This window comes from Hypomesus transpacificus, unplaced genomic scaffold (assembly GCF_021917145.1).
Source record: "Hypomesus transpacificus isolate Combined female unplaced genomic scaffold, fHypTra1 scaffold_105, whole genome shotgun sequence".
Lineage (NCBI taxonomy): Eukaryota > Metazoa > Chordata > Actinopteri > Osmeriformes > Osmeridae > Hypomesus > Hypomesus transpacificus.
The window spans coordinates 484,529-504,636 of record NW_025813697.1 but is presented as its reverse complement, the minus strand read 5'-3'; the positions used below and the strand labels follow the sequence as shown (position 1 = coordinate 504,636).

Below are 20,108 nucleotides of genomic sequence, written 5' to 3'. Positions count from 1 at the left end.
ACCCGCGTCTCTGCTTGCAGCTATATTTTTTGTTTTCTCTGTGTGCTTCCACGGAATTACAAAGAAGAACATTTTTCAAGGATATTGAAAATGGACTACGGTCGTAAATGCAGTGTTCCAGCCTTTACAGGGAATGCTGACACTTTTCACAGTCTTCCCAAGGAACCAAACACTCGACGGGCTGGGATGTTTGTCTGAGAAGATCCCTGTGCAGTTCGACCCTCAATTACACATTTGCTCGAACCATTTCACCGAGGACAGTTTTGAAAACCTGGGACAATGTAAAGCAGGATTTACTATGAAGCTGTTGCTGAAAAGAGGTTCTGTTCATCAAAACCGCAAGCTATAGTATGATGTTGTCGCTAACAGTTATTAGCAATGCTAACGTATTCTGCCTGTATTGGTAGAATGTGTGATGATTTAGTTTACTGGCAATGGGGCTAACGTTATTTCATGTTCCTGATTGTTTCATTCAAATAAGTAACCCGTGTTGTCATGTAAATCTACAATTAAAGATGCTTGTTTGTCCAGATCTATTTTCCAGCAAGATAGCTAGAGCTAACTGAAGCTGAACTGAATCACGATAGTTTGTTTGCTAAGCTGTAATGCTAACGTTACCCACCTAAGTTGATCCTGTTTGCTTCGACAACAGAAGTGGAAACAACTAACATAATCATTTCAAATTATATCTAGTCAATCTGTTGAAAACAGTGTTGTGTAGGCACAATAGATTTATTTGTACGTTTTTATTTCAAGTCTCCACCTTCGATGTTTCACTGAGTGCTGTTGGCCGTGCTGCGTCTTTGCTCCGCAGCTTCACTCGTTGTAAACCAACCAATCAGCACGCAGCTCATCTATATATTCATGAGCATACCATAAAAGGAGAAAACCTAGCGTTTCATTCTGGCGCTATTTCACAGGATGCATTAGGGCTCATAGAACATCACCCGGGCCATTTTCAGCCCAACCAATGTTACATACCCTATTCGGAGACCTTAAGAAACGGTGTGAAATACCCCCAAAAACCCGGTCAATCACCCCTTTAAGTTTTTGGCTTCTAGTGATATTTTCAAGTATTTAACCTACTCATATTGCATAATTCATTAAGAACCCCCTTTTGAAACAAGCTGAACCCCCTTTGAAACAAGCTATTGTAACAACGTTGTCACCGGCAGTATTTCAGATGGAATCGCGATTCAAACAGTACATCCGGCAACCTTCTGATTACTAGCCCGACTCCCTCACTGCTCAGTACCATCTGCTAACTGAAAATTGTATGTGACGTTACTTACTGTACATGCAAGTCTTGATTTGCTTAAATGTACATGTGCTGCTAGTACACCATGGCACAATTCTCGCTGTGCAACAGCATATCTATGCATGCATGTTGTATCCACGCGTCATTGCTAAAGTGTGCTGACGTTGTGACGTAGGCTAACACTGAGTTCCCTTTTTTGACACAAAGCACTTTTTGCCACAGAAACTTACTTTCAGCCTAAACCGTACAACGGAACGTAAATAAAAATACAAGCAACTCAATCACTAACAGGACAAAACTTTTGACACCGACGTTGTCTATGTAGTCCAAATATTGACGGATCCTTGGGGGGCGAAAAATAATAATAACTAGAAAAGGCTGTTCCTGCGAAACAGCAGTGAGAATGCTGAAAACCTGAATGGGAATAGCTGACCATGCTAAAAAAGCTGAACATTTTGTAGAAAGTTATAAGCTGAAGCTTCAAAGCGCCCGAAAGGTATTTTAAATAGGGGCTGGAGCTGGACGAAGGCTTAAATCTACAGAAAAGAGAAGAAAAATGCAAAACAAAAAGTGAAAAAAATCAGAAAGAAGAGGAACAATGCATAATAATTTGAAAATTTAGCAGAAGATTATTTGCTGGAGTTTCAAAAGGCCTGAAATGTATGTTATAAAGGACCTGCAGCAAGATAAAGGCAGAAAAGTACAGAAAAGAGAAGAAAAAATCAAAAGTACTGGCAGTTGGAAGGTACTGCTGTGAAAGGTATTTTTGAAAGGACCTGGAGCAAGATGAAGGCAGAAAACAGAAGACAAGAAGAAGAAAAATGCTAAACAAAAAGGGGAACATTTCAGAAAGATGAGCTGCAGGAAAATGTGAAAATTGAGCCGAAAACCAGTTGCTTAAGTCTGGGTTGAACGAATTTGAAGGTAAAAGGACAACACTGGAATGACTTGAATTTGCTGGAAAAACGTAGCAACCGTTGGTCATTGGTAACTGACTGGCAACATTTCTAACCTAGAATCTAGGTATCAGGTTCAAGACGGAGGGGAAACTAATCATGCGTGCCTGCACACCCAGTCCTGTTCAGATACTTAATTTAAGATGACATAAAAATAATAATTCATAGTGCAGGGTTGTCGTTGTCCCTGGTGAGTTTTTTATATGTAAATAACAAGATCATGCTACATCTAACCAGCGATCATTTCTTAAAAGTGTGTCAAAGTGGTAGCTTATGTATTAACACCGTAGGCTGAATCATAACCGAAAGCGTGAAGCTAGAGAGTATGCAATGGAAGATTTCCTAGATCTAGATCTACTACTTCAAATTGAAAACGGAGAAGATATTTAGAGTAAAGACAAGTTACTTTACATATCTGTTCAATATCGTCAATTACAAGTAAAATCTTTCCAGTTACAAAGCGTTTGTTCGTAGGATCAACGCCAGCTGCAGCAAACACGTTATAACTACCCCAGCCCTGGTTCGGCTGTTTGTGACGGTCAGCTATGACAGTCGAGCCTCGATTTTTGCAGATTTCTGTAAAACTTGCTAAAATGAAAACGACCTAGCCAGATTATGTACACTTTAAGTACAATGTACATACCTTGTTTGGCCAATTTGGTCGATACTGTAGTTGAAGAAAAAGTCATAATAGAAAGAAAAAATATAGGATATAGGATAGGATATATTCCGAGACCCAAGACTCTGCCAAAACCATTGATATCCTTTATGTGTCTGTGCGGTCATAAATACAACTCTTTTTGCAGTTTCCAAAACGTTACCCAATTCTGCTTTCATGGTTCGTGTCTGTTTGGTTGCCACGGCAATGAAGCAGCTCTACTCGCTAACGAGCTGGGCAGAGAGAATGACACATTTAGCTAGCATCCACACCTCAAACAAGTTAACCTAGACGCAAAACTATACGTCCAATCCAAAAAATGAAAACTACACAGTTCTCAAATACACATGTATGGTTCTAATGAATGAACACGAAAATTAGACCATCACGTAGCCTTACAAAAATGAACGACATTGAATAATTAACGAGGCTAAGTACCGCTAGAAACTACTGGTACATCGCATACAGTTGGTTTAAACGGCTGCTATAATTTTAGCTGACCACTAGATGTCACTGTGCTCTCCAATTTCAATGAGTAGAACAAAACAGTAGCCTACCATTAGCATAGTAGTTAGTAAAAGAGATATTAGCAGCATCTGCAGAATTAGTAGTTGTAGTAGTGGCATAAGATATAGCAGTATCAATAGTGGTATTAGTTGTGTTGTGGTGCTCTTATTCTTTGAATGAGACGAGTTGACTGAATAGCTTGTCTTGTGTCTCCACTAATCAGCCAATACCAATCACCTGTGTAAGAGACTGGCGCGTGTTTGTGTGGTTGCCACGGTGATGGTGCAGCTATGATTGCTAACGTTCTGAGGGCAGAGAATACCAGACATTTTGCTAGAATCCACACCTCAAACAAGTTAACCTAGACGCAAAACTATACGTCCAATCCAAAAAATAAAGATATTTTCCGAGACCCAAGACTCTCCCGAAACCAGACATGTCCTTTATATGTCTGTGCGGTCAGAAATACGACTCTACCGGCAGTTTAAAAACACGTCTACTTTCGAAATTCTCTGACGAATTTTACCCACCTCTCCATTGAAGTTAGTGAGAGAATTTGAAAGGCTGCTCGCTTCAAGGCTCAAAGCTGAAATTCTGTAAATGTGAGCTCTTTAGTAGTTACATTGGCTGAAAGAGGACACGTTTTCCTACATTTTAAAGTATAACTTGTTTCTGTAAGTTAAACTATATGAACGTCAGAGGAATTTGTTTGACAATTTAGTTGAATATCAGAAAAAGAGCAGCCCTGGCTGCTCAATCATAAAAATAAAGAAGGAGCAAAATTTTTCTTGTATTTCAAACTGTCACAATTCAAAATTGGCTGAATATATTTGAAAGAGCTGAATCATTTGGGAATAGCTGAATGTCTTGTGAACATTTTAAAGGCTGAATGGTGTCTCTAGCTCAAAGTATGCTGAACTAGTTAAGTTTGAAAGAGGAGGAAGCTTTTTTATGATTTGAAAGGATTTACCATTACTTTCAATGGGAGAATAATTTGCACAAAAACCTTAATTCTTTAAAAAGTATAAAAGTGAGAAATACCAGAAGTCATAGTCATCATCTCCTGAAGTAGCTGAACGTTTTGATACCAAAATTGTAGGAATCGGTGAAAGTATGCAGGACTAGTTAAAGGCCAAAAAACGGCGGAAGAACTGAGAAGTTGAAAAGCAATAGTGAGAATGCTTAACAGCATTCTCACAATAATATATACAGTGCCCTCCACAATTATTGGCACACCTGTTTAAGATGTGGTCGTGGACTAAAAAATTATCTTTTTTTTTTATATAACATAAAACCCAAATGCAAAAAAAGAGAAAAATCCAACCTTTCATTTAAGTACATTACTTTGGTGGTAAATACAATCACACATTTAGAAAAAAAACTAAAATTGAAATTATGTGTCCCACAATTATTGGCACCCCTAACAATTACTCTGAATATTGTAATTGATTAAAAAAAAAGAATTCTGTTGTTGCTAAAGTTGGTCAGGGTATCTACCAACCTTTAATTAGTAATTAATGACTTCCTGTTTCCCTGGGGTATAAATATGAAGTGACAGACACAGAGGCCTAATTCTCTTACCCATTTGTCAACATGGCAAAGACAAAAGAACACACCATTCAAGTAAGGCAGATGTGTGTCGACCGTCATAAATCAGGCAATGGCTACAAGAAAATAGCCACTTGCCTTAACTTGCCCGTATCTACAGTCAGAGGAATCATTAAAAACAACTGGAACAGTGACAAACGAGGCTGGAAGAGGTCCCAAGTTTATCTTGCCACAACGCACAGTGAGGAGGATGGTAAGAGAAGTAAAAAAGTCCTAAGCTCATTGTCACAGAATTGCATCAAAGAGTGGCATCTTGGGATCACAAAGTCTCCAAAACAACCATCAGACGCTCTCTACATGCCAACAAGCTGTTTGGGAGGCATTCAAGGAAAAAGCCTTTTCTAACTAACACTCACAAACGTAAACGTCTGGAGTTTGCTAAGCGGCACTGGGACTTCAACTGGGATCGTGTGCTTTGGTCAAATGAGACTAAGATTTAGCTTTTTGGCAACAAACACTAAGTGGGTCTGGCGTAAAACAAAAGATGAGTATGCCGAAAACCACCTCATGCCCACCGTGAAGTATGGTGGAGGATCTGTGATGCTGTGGGCCTGTTTCTCTTCCAAAGGCCCTGGGAACTTTGTTAGGTATGGAGCTAGAAAGCTGACAAAAGTATCTGAATTTGAATGTGAAAGATCTGAATTATTTGTATGTCGAATACATAATATCTGAATTATTTTTATGCCGAATTTAACAAAACGGAATTATTTTGATCCAGAAATACACATTTCTAAAATTAAGATTGCAGGAATTCAGATTCTTGAAATTCAGATTGCGTGAACTCAGATTCTTGAAATTCAGATTGCTGAAATTCAGATTCTTGAAATTCAGATTGCTGAAATTCAGATTGCGGAAATTCAGATTGCGGAAATTCAGATTCAGATTTTGTCTGAACTAGGCCAAAGGTGAAACAGCTTGCCTTCACAGGGAAAAGTAGACAATTTCAGAACGACCGAACTTTACCTCTGAACAAACTGAGTTGCTAGTTGGAGGAAGACCCAGATGACACATACGTATCTGGGATAGCACACATACGTCCCGATGTGTAGAAGATACGTCGGCAAGATCTAATATTGAGATTGTTGGCATTTGATTGAAACTGACTTCCAGACTGTGCTTATAAAATGAATCAAAAATCACACCCGGCTGCACTACAGATATATCCTGTTAACCATAGATAACTCCTTATATCTATGCTGTTAAATACTACGTCCGATCTCTCAGACAGCAAATATTTCACTATCCATAACCGATCTGAAATGTTACTTAGGAAATGAACATAGCCTGTAGGCTGAACACTGACTTTGATAAGAATAAGGAGACAATGAAAAATATGCTTGACCATCAAAAATTGGCTATTAGCAATACAGTAGCTAGCTAGCGTGACTTGATTCAACCTGGATTTTCTGTGTGGGTATTATAATTAAGAGACAAAATTGAAGTTCATGATTTTATATCAGGCTCGATGTTGATGCCATCCATCTCTTAAAAGAACTCCAACACAGAAAAAGAGAACAACGGAACATAAATATATAGGCTATAGCTTTGCCAGTTGTTCCGCGTCTTCCATCGGTCTCCGCCGCCCTCCGACTCTGTCTCGACTCACTTTGTAACAGTAACTGTAAATTTTGGCAGAGGAGAAGACACAAGTTTTTACAAGTTTCATAAGCACTTGCTCCATACTCTTCCTCCAACGAGCAACTCTTAGCTTTTGTTCTGAGGTAAAATTCGGTCAGAGAATGTCTAGATTCGGTCGTTCTGAAATCGTCTACTTTTCCCTGTGAAGGCAAGCTGTTTCACCTTTGGCCTAGTTCAGACAAAATCTGAATTTCCGCAATCTGAATTTCCGCAATCTGAATTTCCGCAATCTGAATTTCAAGAATCTGAATTCCTACAATCTGACGCGAAGCATGCGTTGGTCGGCGAGGGGAGTTCAAGTAGAATGCGCCAAACCACCCTCACTGAACAGCGTAGGGCCCTCACTAAGTCTGCCTGTGACAAGGTGACTAGCACAGTTGCCAAATGTATTGCAAAAAGCTGTAGACCGATTGATATTGTTGAGGACGAGGGGTTCACAAAAGTTTTGCGAGTGGCAACAGGTGACTCGAGCATCAAGGTACCGCAAAATCAAAGACACACACAAATGACAACAATTCTGAAAACCGGTAATATGTAATTAATCATGATTAATCCACAGAAACCTGTGATTCATTTGATTACAATTTTTAATCATTTCACAGCCCTAGAGATAATGCAAGATGTTGTGAGGTGGGTGTACAATTTTTTTTTTGATAGTTGTTAGTAAAAGAATGCTAACAATGTGACACTGATACCTAGGGCCTCTATTGTAACATCAGATGGATTTGATCCCTGTAACTGTTTTTTAGACAAAGATATTCTTACAAATGTCATCATCAAGACTTTAAAGGGTAAAGATGACTGCAGAAAGAAAATCCGTAAAGCCTACACAATCTGGCTCCTGATTATACCTCTGAACTTTTTGTCATTTGTAATTCCACAAATCTTAGAGTTTGAAGTTGAATCTGCTTTACTGTGATGCAGTGAAGGATCGAGAACATTTTACATGGGGTGAGGGGTGGCAAGAGGTCTTGGCAGGATGGCATGCGTAAATGGTACGTGGGATACCTTATATATGAATTACATATAGGCCTACTGCTTAGCTAATCATCTAAAAATTATTTATCTTCCAACTGGCACTGTATTGTGTTTTGTAGCGTAATGTCGATTAAACAGCGAACATCAGTAAACTTTAATGGATACTAACAATATTTTATATTAAGCTGTTTTTGTGCTTTACTAAAATCAAAACTAATCAAAGGGCAGAGTGCTCTTACAAATCACGAGGTGGCGATTTGACTTTTGGCTGACTCGCTGTTTTTGCTGATGCGGAATCGTCTTTAGCATACATTACATTCATTACAAATGTAACTTTAAGTTAAAGATGCGTGTTTAAACTTTACCTTCAATATTTATTTGAACCTATTTGAAAAATGTTACTTTTCTGGATGTATTGTGTCAGTGTCAGTGTCACGTAACCGCTGATCTCACATCCCATTCGCTATTCAACTCGCTAGACTAGTCAATCTACTTCAGACAGGCTGCGGCCAACACGACAGTAGCCGCAACTCTACACATGGCAGATTATTTTCTTCTTAAAAATCTTGATTTTATTTGAGGACAATGACATGGCTCTATAGCTGGCTAGTCTTGTTGTTAAACATACTGTCAAATTACAATCACTGTTTGGAGAATATGTCAACTTTGATGCGTTCATCTCACATCCATTTGCTCTTCAACTCGCTCCACAGGCTGCGGCCATACTGTAGCTTAGTAGGCTACTAGTATATGGCCGATATTGTTCGTGAAAATCTTGATATTGATTTTGGGACAGTGACATGGCTGGTTAGCTAGTTAATCTTCTTGTCAAACATAACTGTAAAATTATATTTACTGTTTGTCAACCGTACACAATGTTATTGCCTTTGAATCTGGCTAGCATAACGTTAGGTTTCAGGCTAATAGCTCAGCCAAAGGAAAGCCAGTGTTGGTTCTATGAGCTGAGCGGACTATAAAACTTGCATATGCGAGTAAGATGGGCGTCTTGTAGAGCCCTTATAAAAACATATCTCTACTTATGTTCAGTTATAAAACATGACGCAGTGGGTCTGTTCCTCCTGTCCTCCCCAATTTCATACCGCCACAGGGGCTGGTATAAATGGGCTAACAGGGCTAAGCCCTCCTTATCTTTTACAATAAAGTTGAGAAAATTATTGTAGAAAAACCTTACTACAGATTGTAAAAAATGTTGGTTGCACCTAGAACAGCAACACCAAATAGTCACACAAAAAACTAAGGATATCAGCTACCATTTATCTTCATAGTGTGTGTGTCAGGTTAACGCACGCCCCCTTGATTTGCTGCGAGTTTGGGCTGAATTAATTAATTAAGCACCGACGTTTGACCAATGACAGCCGGGGATGCTACTGTATCAGAGTGGGAACTTGTGAGTGATAGGTGTCCGGCACGCCCTCTTGATTTGTCGCCCATTTTGTCAAAATTCACAAAGGCTGTAGACCAATGACAGCAGAAGTATGACAGTACAATGAGGTGCTTGTGGCTACTGTGTGTAATAAAGTGGGGAATGTGATTCTTGACATGGCTGGGGTTAGCAACATTTTGAATGAGGTATATTATTTACTTTCTCCTCCGTTTTCTTAGTTTTAGTTGTAAGAAAAATTTAAAATAACGTGACTTGGGACACACCGTCCAAACGACCGAAAACACAAAGGGAGGCAAGAGCTAATTTCTCATAGACTGCATTATTGTGTTCAAGTAACATCATATAATTCAGTAAAACTCAATAATTAGTATGAATTACACTGTGAAAGTAACATAACAAGCAAATTCACAAAAAATGACGTTTGTATGCACAAACACTCACATACCAGGTCAGCAGAAACTGCAGTTGTGATAAGGGCATATGGTCCATTCACGAGTCCTCCACACACTACTAGCATACCTTGAAGAAGAAAATGTTATTAGGTTGACATGATTTACTTACTGAGGGAGCTTTTCAATTAAGTAATTGAAAATGTGGGGTATCCATATACCATGAATGACTATATTAACTGAAGGAAAGAAAAAAACATTGAATTACCAATAGTGGGTCCCAGGCCGAACTCACTGATCATTGAGAAGCCGTAAAGCTGAAGTAAACACAAAGTGGCAGTATTCTTTTAGTCCATAGGGTATACCATTCAGGAGGAATGGGAGATGTGCAAGATGGAAAGAGAATAGAGTCACTTACTGTGGGAGCAGCCAGGAATAACATTACTGCACAGGTGGTGGCTCTCTTACCCATCTTATCAGAGATAAGCCCAGCCAAGATTCCACCTGTGAACACACACCCGTGGTACCCCAAAAGAGAAAACAAAAAAGAAAGACACTACTTTAGCGGAGTTAAAAAAGTGTTATGTATTGTGATTATAGTATATAACTACACAAATCAAATATGGTATTCAACACTAGAAGCGCCAAGCTATTTTCCCATACTTATAGCGCCTTTATGGGTCAAATTGGCCCGTGAGTCTACAGACAGGGACATTGTTACTGACACGTGCTTGCTCTCCCGTTTATCCTGCCCTAAAGTTTTTGCTCATTCAACAATAAATTGTACTGTGGCTTGTGTGTTTACATCAACACAAAATGCAAAAACTATAAGCTAGTTTCTAATTAGGCTACTGGTCATTGCTGGTGGAGCTTATGACTGTCGTGTTCACCCTTGTAGTTTGGTTCTCTTGAGTCTTGGATAGTGGTTGGCCGTCATCGGCGTTAACGTGCTGCGTTAACGTGAGACTCTTATCGGGCGATAAAAAAATATCACCGTTAATCTATTCTCAAAGTTGGGTTGGGAGCTGGGTCTATACTACGCAAGCTATGATGACTTTCACCTTGATATTTTAGCGTGGATGTATACCTAGCCGAATTGCACTGTAGGGGGCGAGAACAAGTCTTCGAACCCGTGTGTATGCCTTGTGTATGAAATAATCACATCAAACTTGACGTGCTAACATGGATGCAGCTATGAAGCCGCTTGGTTTGCTTCAGGGAAAATGTATTTTTAAGAAGCTTCCCAATGGAACCAATGGAAGACTAAGGTTGTTTGCACCTTGTGCTATTGTCTACTGTAGGAGTTCTTCCAGTCTCAAATACCACCTAAACGCATCCCGTAGCTAATGCGGAAGATGCCGGGCCAAGCACTGTTGCAGCGCAGGGTAAGAGTCATTGTCAAACTACTATGTTTGAGTGCAACCGAGGCAAATCCGTCAGCACAGCTCTATCAGCCAAGCTAACTAATCTAATAAACACAAGTACATTTATTGAACACAATTTTAATCACCAATTATCATAGTAGAACAGCTTTCTCAAGCAGTTTGTGATGCATTTTGGAAAAAGGAGATGAGCCCCTGGTCTAATGCGCCACCTGGCTTGAGAAACCCATTCTCAAAGACTAACTTTAAGTCATATTCTGAATGCCTTCGGCGGAATTCAAATGAGCCATTTTAATCTAGATTAATGCCAAAATTACAGTGGGATTCATCTAGATTTAAAAAATGAATCTATGCACACTTAATTAATCGAATTTTAATCACGATTTCGGCCTCCCACGATCAAATTCACGTAATCGAGCGATATTTAAAATGCATTCGTTAATAGAACGCTCCGTATCAAAGTTATTCTTTGCAAAGCCAATCTAGCGCTCCGTAAACCAATAGGTGCGTTCGATATCGGCTGCATGAAACAACCAGTGAGAGTTGCCGCTTGCAGTCGGGGAGAAGTTATAAACGGCTCTGTAAAGTCTATGATAAACTCTTTCTCCAATCTGTAGGCTGCAGCCGGCTGCGGCGCTGCATGGAGTCGAATACACCTAATGTCTGATCACGAGATGTTCCCTGCACCACTCAGCTTGGTTTCTAGATGTAGACGGTTACAGAGGACAGAGGCTCCGTCCACACTAGCCCAAGTAAATTTAAAAACGCAAACATATGTCTGCGTTTGCACCTCCCATCCACACTAATACGGCGTGTTCGGACACTGAAAACTGAGCTTTTCGAATACGCTCCCCTAGCCGGAGACATGGACATTCAGTTGCTATGGCATTGGGGGTAGCTTTCGTAGTTAGTGTACTTCAGGTGCAAGTATTATCACTTAATAGATACGCGTTACTCCTACGCAGAAGGCGACTGTTGTGCTCGGTGTGCCTGAACGATAGGGGGACAAGGCAGAGAAGATGGTTTAAACCAAACATAGAGCGGCGATTCTGGGTGAGACCTGGCTGAACAGCTAGCTGGTGGAAGATTTTAAAACACCAAATAGTATTGCCAGAGGAGTATGTAAACAGGGCACCGTGGCGGGAGGGGGGGGCAGGAGTGGCGTAACCATGACAACGATTGTCATGTACCCGTGTTAGTGTGGACAGCAAACATTTGGAAAACGATATGAAAACAATAGTGTGGACGGAGATCGTTTGTTTTTTATTGATTGTATATTCTGAGTTTTATTCACATCCATTCTGCAGGTACAATGTATTGTGACAATCAAATTTGATTAGGTTAAAATAAAAAAATAATCGTGATAATTAATCATGATCTCGATATTGATCAAAATAATCGTGATTATCATTTTGGCCATAATTGTGCAGCCCTAATGCCCACCACTAGTCTTGGATTTCTTTGTCCGGACCAAAAAAATAAGTAAAAATGCTATAGCCTACATCTAGTCCTGGTTCACTAACAGAGCAATCGCATCAAAGTTCGCTTTCATAGAACTAGGGCTGCAACTATCGATTATTTTAATAATCGATTAATGTGTTGATTCTTTTTTCGATTAACCGATGAATCAGATAAAAAACAAAAAATCATTAATTTCCAAACTTTTATCCAAAAACAGAACTGACAGTGCACAAACAAGCACACAATTTTGAAAAAGTTATTAAGATTAGCGTGGATCTAATGCTATTTTCCAAGATGAGCAATTTATTTGAGTTTTGTTAAAAACTTTATTGAAAATTGAAAGGTTGTGGAAGTAGGCCAGACTTTATTTGAATAATCTGGTGTACATTGACGATTTTTTTACACAATTTTGAAAAAAGTTATGATTTGCGAGGATTAAGCTATTTTCAAAGATTAGTGATTCTATCATTTTATTTGAAACTTAATTGAAAAGGAAAGGCTGTGGAAGCATACCAGACATTGTTAAGATACTCTGGTGTCTGTTTGAGGTTTTATATTCCCAAAAATATTATAAAAGTCCAAAATGTTCTAAATGGTATGTTTTTTTTCACCAGGTCATAACGCGATGCTGCAAAGTAGCGTCTTCCGAATGTGAGATGAATATCGAATATGAAACTACCTTCACCTTGGTCAATTAACACACAATTTATTTAATGTGAAATGCTTCCACACCTTGGATGACTTAGGTCGTACTGATTTCTCTGCTTCCGCCATGTGTTTTAGAACAACGTTACTCAACAACTTCTCTCCGATGGTCTTTCCTATAGCCTACCTCTGCTCTGCTCTGCGCTCAAATAAACTTTTTTTGTTAATACTCAAACATCTCCGCGACTTATTAAGTAGCGTAATAATCGCGCGACACAACAAATCAATAATGAAATTCGTCGCCAACTCTTTTTATAATCGATTTTTATTGATTCGTTGTTGCAGCCCTACATAGAACCAAACAAAGTGTTGGTTCCCTTAGATAGACTATTTTATTTACCACCGGAATTTGCAACTGTCCTGTGAGGCTACATTTTCCCCAGGGTGTCTTGTGTTAATTGTGTTTTGTCGTTGTGAACTGAGCTATCATCGCAGCACGTCCAGTCTGAAATACCACTTGATGGCCAAGCACACAGCTGATGCAAATTCTACGCCCCCACGTCAAAGCCAGGCGATTGCAATGTTGTAAAAAATATATATATATATACACATTTGCACTAAGCAAGCCGATCCACTTTCCATGTTGATAAGAGCATTAAAATGAGAAAAATTATGGGACAAAAAGAAATCAAGGGAAATCAAGAATAGATAAAAATGTGAGATTAATTGCCATTAATTGCGAGTTAACGATGACATTAATGCGATTAATTGCGATTAAATATTTTAATCGTTTGACAGCACTAATATATATATACATCCACACACACACACATTAGGTATATTTATTAGGGCTGTCAAAGTTAACGCGTTAATAACACGTTCGCTCCGGCAATATATGGCAGACAACACTTGCAAAAGAAGCGAGCATCTGACTGGGTTCAACAAGATAGAAACTGTATTGTTCAATATTAAGGTCAATCTGTGGTTGCTTAAGTATATGAAGTATGTTTGAGTGAGATTTGAATATTATGGAGCAGGATATTGTAGGCTATGAGCAGGGCCAAACGTAATACGCAGGTTTTTCACATTTTCTTTTTTTGCAAAAAAGTATTGATCCATCCTCATAAAGATCGGCTGAAAACTCCCTGGCCATGTCTCTTGCTGTAATTTTGGGCGATAAATGTTTCCTTTTCAATTCTTAGTATTTTTGGCTAACGTTTTAATAATAGAGACGTAATATGAGTTGAAAAGTGTATTTACATTTTGCCTCAGACCAATTTGTTCTACTTGAAAATCTGCGGGTTTTCGTCGGAATTCCGCGCCCACGTATTCCGTTTGGGCCTGGCTATGAGACAACATGTCTTAAATGTATTTTATGTTCCAGAACAAGTCTAATTTTGTGGATGTTTATTATACAGCAGTGTAGTTTGTGAGTGAATAAAACTCCCTCACAATTTAAGTTGTGTTCCATCTGAAATTGTTATATGGACATTAGGGGTGGAACGGTACATGTATTCGTACCGAACCGTACGGTACGGGCGTCGCGGTTTGGCTCGTGAAATTGCACGGAGAATACACGGTATAAAAATGAATAAAACTTGCGTGCAAATTAATTAATGTAATGCGGAACTACTGTAAGATATTCGTGTTCTTTAGGGACAATCTGTAGCCTCGCCTTAGCTCTGAAACTGATTGGCGCCGCCAACTGTGTAGCCGAGCTGTAGCAGCAGCAGCAGCAGCACTAAAGACGTAGCCTATGCAACGCTAGTGCTAAATATGAATGTTCGTAGTGTAAGCATAGCGAAAAATAGCCTAAACTTTCCTAGACTTTTAGCTGCGGTACTAATGCTGAGGGCTCGCTGATATTGCTGTCTTACTAGAACGTGCATTTAGTCTAGCAGACGCTTTTATCCAGAGCATAATATCTATGAGTTGTTGCTAACGTGTGCTGATGTTGTACACACCCAATAAATTCAAAATTTCCAGGCCTCTCTAGTTTCTACTCTGCCACGACCTTCTGTAGCTTCTCAGCTAGGTGAGTGCTTGTGTGCTGCTCATACAGGGGCCGTGTCTGTAGAACTGACGCTTTCATTTCCCATTCAGTCAATAAAATGAGCAGTCACCGTGAGGTAGCTTTCGGTAGCACGAGAAGTCCAACCATCAGTCGTTAGTGAAACGGAGGGTGCAGCTGACAACTCGCGCTCCATCAACGTCTGTGTTTTGTTGTATATGTAAGGGACCAGGGCCGGCGTTGCTGCTACTGTATCCCTGCCTGTGTTTGCGCTGTTGCTCAGCTAGTAGCCTGTCGTGGTGTAGGAGGACTGATCGACAAGCGTATCATACATTTAGCTAAGACTTGCATGTACAGTAGTTAGTCTGGAGCCCTGCTTCTGCATTTTTGTTTTGCTTTTCCCCCCATTGTACCGAACTCGTACCGAACCTGATGTCTGAACCGCGGTACGAACCGAACCTTGACTTCAGTGTACCGTTCCACCCGTAATGGACATTATCATCCAGTTAGGCCTATCTGAAGTTAAGTACACCCTTTTGATGTTATTTCCACACAAAAAAAAAATATTGGGGTAAAATTGTTACAGATTAAATAGATTTAATAATTTTGCGATTAAATGCGATTAATCGCAATTAATCATATGAAATAATGCGAATAATCGCGATTAAATATTTTAATAGCTTGACAGCCCTATTATTTTTATGTAATTAACTTTGTTTGAATAACAGAAGACTTGCATACGGGATCCTTGTGACATTTGCTGACAGAAAAGAGAATCGCAACCAAATGAATGCAGGAAAGAAAATAGCAGAACGCGCACCTGGCAACAATTTAACAGTAAACAGGAGTTAAATGGCCTTAAATGTGCTTTTCCGGTGAGATAAAAAATTCAATACATGATGATAAAATACACATATCTAGGAAAGGTGAAAAAACAGGGTTCTGGAGTGCAGATAAAAAAATGTTTTATCTTCACTGGGCCCAAATGACGCCTCTTGGAACTTTTAGTATTAAGTACAGTAAATGCTTAAGGAAAATGAAGAAGGGAAATATACCAACAATTCCTCCCACGTCAAACAGTGTGGACAGATCCCCGGCCTTCTTGGCATCCAAGTGAGCTGATAGACAGATTAACTTGTTTTACTCTGTGAACACTTAGTGACTGATCTCTGGTTTAGCAAGTGTGACCACATACCACAATAAGGACATTCCAATACCGTCAACAAATGCAAGCACATGGAAGGCATCTAACTGTGTCACATTAAATATTTGGTTGATGGTAGATAATTTGCCTCAGTTAGTTACTTAGTGTAAACTGTCCATACCTGTTTTGGTGATATAAAGAGGCAGCCAAAAAAGGAAGGTGTAGCTGACTAGTTTGGCAAACAGCAAACAGAGGGAGAACTCAATCACTCCCTGGTGAGACAAAAGAGACTATTTTACTATTTTCATATAGTAATTGCACCACATGACCCAATGGCTATTGAAGCATTAAGTAGTAAGAGCAATTAACACATTTATAGCAATTGTTTTGTAGGAGGCGTGTGGGCACGTGACTAACCGGTATGCGTAGGGCTCCCATGAAACTGATAGCAGAGGGCTCTGACTCACTCTTCACCACCACCACTTGTTGAACAGGAACGTAAACACTCCCATTGTCTGGGGGGAGAAGCAGTTCTGCGTCCCAGCTCTGAACCAAAGAAGCAGAGAATGGTTACACACACCTAGTGTTGCACGGTATACCGAAATGTCGGTACTTTTTGATACTTTTTTGTTAAAAACGGTTTGGTATTAGAATTTCCCAATATTCGGTACTCAGGTCAAACGGGCTTCCAATGTCTACTGTGGGACTACTTTGCCTACAGAGCCGATGCTGACAAACCCACGAACATTGCGAAGAATTTGAATTATTAAGACTTTTTCTACTTTTTACATTTAAGATTCTTACATGTTTTTTGTATGCACCTTCTTGCCACAATTCCTTGTTTGTGTGAACTTACATGGGAAATAAAGCCAATTCTGATTGTATTTGTAAAAGGTGATATAAAACAGTGTAGTACAAGTGAGGAAATACTTCTAACCTCGCCAAGCACCTCAGTGACAGACACATTACAGATTACATTTATGCCTTTAGCAGACGCTTTTATCCAAAGCGACTTCCAAAAGAGAGCTTTACAAAAGTGCATAGGTCACTGATCATAACAGCGAGATAGCCCCAAACATTGCGGGTAGCCAAAACATGTAGCATACACTGTGAAAACGAAATGAGTCCCAATGTGAAGAACCCTAGGAGCATGTAGTTGAACAAGTTACAATTAAACAACATGAACCTCAAAAAAGTGCAAGGAAAAAATCAAACAGCAAAAATATATTACACAGCAAGTACAGTCGTTTTAAGTCAGTTACAACTAACCAACAAAAGCAACAAGTCTCTCAATAAGAGTCATCCTGGAGGAAACATCAGGTCCACCCAATCATTCCTAAGTATTGTTGTACTCCCGGAACAACTGCGTCACACCAAGACACCAAGGCCTACACGCCGAGTACAAAAACTGACAGGTAAGCAAATAAAATGGCTGGATAGCCAGCTGGTAGGATGGTGAAATACAATGTCAGGCCCACCCTACTTTGTAAATAGCATGACAAGCAAGCATATAAGAAAATGTTCCAAGAGGACAAATATATTAAGCTACAGTTATTGGGGGTCTCATTTTGGTGCTTTTTAAAACAGCCACTAGCTAAATAGCATAGTAGAGCTACGAGCTAGCTAGGTGGCCCAAACAGAACGGACAATTACAAAAGACACACTCCCACTGTAAATGTAGCGAACATAGCATTGCCTATAGTTTAGATCAGTGGTTCTCAACCCTGTCCTCAGGGACCCCCTGTCCTGCTTGTTTTAGATGTTTCCCTGCTCCAACACACCTGATAAAAATGCATGTTCGTTACCAGGCTTCTACAGAGCTATATAACGACCCTTTTATTTGAATCAGGTGTGTTGGAAGAGGGAAACATCTAAAACATGCAGGACAGGGGGTCCCTGAGGACAGGGTTGAGATAATGCCCCTGGCAAAAAAAAGTTTGGGTTGCTGGAGAAACGTTTAAGTGGAAATAGCTTGTTGGTAGAATCATTGTCGTTTTGGCTGTCATCTGAAAATGTGATCAACCCTTGTGGACTGTTTGTTTGTGATATATTAGTATCAAGCATTGAATCAGTGTAGTTTCAGTTTCATGTATGGTTTCAGTATTATGATACTAAACTTGGTATTGGTATCAAAGTCACAAATGTTGGTATTGTGACAACACTACACACACCCCGAACACACCCCGTACACCTTATGAGAGATACACTACATAACATCCCTAAATATCCTACGCACATGCACCAATGCAAACACACACACCTGATCTTTGCCTCCCTTGTAGTTGTACAGTTCCTTGTGTCCATTCATCCCTTTCCAGGTCTTTTTTGGCTTATTCTGAAAGGGAATCAATATTTTAAAGTTACCATCACATTACAGCCTATGGATATGTACATGCACAACCAGCACATTTGCCACAGGTGCAGTTGGAGAAGTCAAAATAGCATTAATGCAAAAAAAAAAATGTTTCCTGGAGGAAGGGAACAAGGTACAACCACAGCAATCGGGGATTGCATCTTCACAAGATCCACCTGAAGAATCTTCAATAACGCCAGAATAGGCCAGAGGAAACAGGGATAAAGGTGACACAGCCCTCCGTATACATACTAAATCACCTGGTATCTGCAAAATTAAGTTTCATCCGGGTAACAAACTAGAGAGGGTACAATTTCTGGGGAAATTATGGGGTGTGCTTGCGTAGGTTGCAGATGGGTGTGTTTTTTTGTACTTAAATTGTACAAGTCATATTTGGGTAATTAAAATAAGCATACATACTTATTATGTATGAAGATTACATATGTTAAATAGTTTGCATTTGTTGCAGCTCATTTACACTTCAAAAATTATAAGAGTGTATAATGAAACAGTCTACTGATAGCCCTGCATGTGTTCAGATGTTTATCTGTTCCAAATGACTGGGTTGTCAAAACATAAGTTGATAACCTGTCACTATAAGATCAGTCACTGCTGCTGTTGCTTGCAAAACTTCACTCAGGGATTGTGTTTGAATGCACCAGAAATGAAAAAATGTTCTTTGTGTATATTTGAGTTCACACATTCGTAGATATAGCCCTACGTTTCAACTATATGGAAATGGATTATGAGGTCGAACTGATAAAAATGAGCGAAAACAGACTTAATTTCCCCTTATCTGTCCATATGAGAAATGCCTATGGCAAGCTAACTAGTGCTAGCCAGATAGAGTGCAGACTGGGCTTGTTGGCCGTTTTTACAAACAGATTGACATAAAGTTTAGGCTGTGGCATTGAAGACAGCGACGCACCACACAAGCTTGAGTTTAAGTCCATTATTTAATGTGACATTACTTACTGTACATGCAAGTCTTGAATTTCTTAAATGTATAATGCTGCTAGTACACCACTGCACAATACTTGCTGAGCAACAGTCTTACTAGGGCCTGGGACTAGTCATGGTCTGCTCGGTACTACGGTGTCGATACTGTCCCGACACATTCAACACTCACTGCATCGGAACAACGTTTCGAGATGGGTTTTAAAAACACTTCCGGTCACGAGTCAAAGTGTTTCGAAATGTTTTGTGACGTGATCTTGAACAAAACCTGCCTCGTACTTGCCAAAAGACTCTGATGTGTCAGTGTATAAAATGAGGCAGCAAAGCCAAAGGTTTTGAATGCGTGAGTCCTTGGCTGAGAGATTTGTGAGAGTTTGAGACAGTTTGAGACAGTTTAAGACAGTTTGAGAGCATTTGAGACAGTTAGAGAAAGTTAGAGAAAGTTAGAGAATGTTACAGAAAGTTAGTTACTAGTTAGCGAAATCTAACGAATTGGTTCATTCGTCTGTTTGTGTGCTGTTGTGTGTATAAATAAAAAAATATATATCTATGAATAATTAGCAACTTTACACTGAGTTGATCAGTTCAAAAATCATATTTAAACTTAATTGTATTTTTTGATTAAAGCCATCGCTCCCGTATTCGAGACCACACCATCTGCATTGCAGGACACCAATAATTCCGTTCAACCACAAGGATCCTTAAGAACACAATGTGGAGTTAGCTATAAGACTGTTGATTATGCCATACTCGTAGCT

The 20,108-nt window shown here is 39.5% G+C and overlaps 1 protein-coding gene across 7 annotated transcripts in view; it reads right to left on the bottom strand.

Moving 5' to 3' along the window:
* The window catches only part of slc37a1 (solute carrier family 37 member 1), a 100,491-nt gene that overhangs the window by 20,099 nt on the left and 60,284 nt on the right, over positions 1-20,108 (bottom strand). For 4 of the 7 annotated variants that reach the window (XM_047050245.1, XM_047050244.1, XM_047050243.1 and 1 more), the window contains 7 exons: positions 18,301-18,375; positions 16,458-16,586; positions 16,222-16,312; positions 15,952-16,014; positions 9,816-9,901; positions 9,666-9,714; positions 9,454-9,527 (listed from right to left, as the gene is read on the bottom strand). In XM_047050245.1, the coding sequence (XP_046906201.1) occupies positions 9,454-9,527; positions 9,666-9,714; positions 9,816-9,901; positions 15,952-16,014; positions 16,222-16,312; positions 16,458-16,586; positions 18,301-18,375 (567 nt within the window). The remainder of the gene's footprint in view (positions 1-9,453; positions 9,528-9,665; positions 9,715-9,815; positions 9,902-15,951; positions 16,015-16,221; positions 16,313-16,457; positions 16,587-18,300; positions 18,376-20,108) is intronic. The other 3 variants (XM_047050246.1, XM_047050247.1, XM_047050248.1) reach the window with 3 other exon arrangements.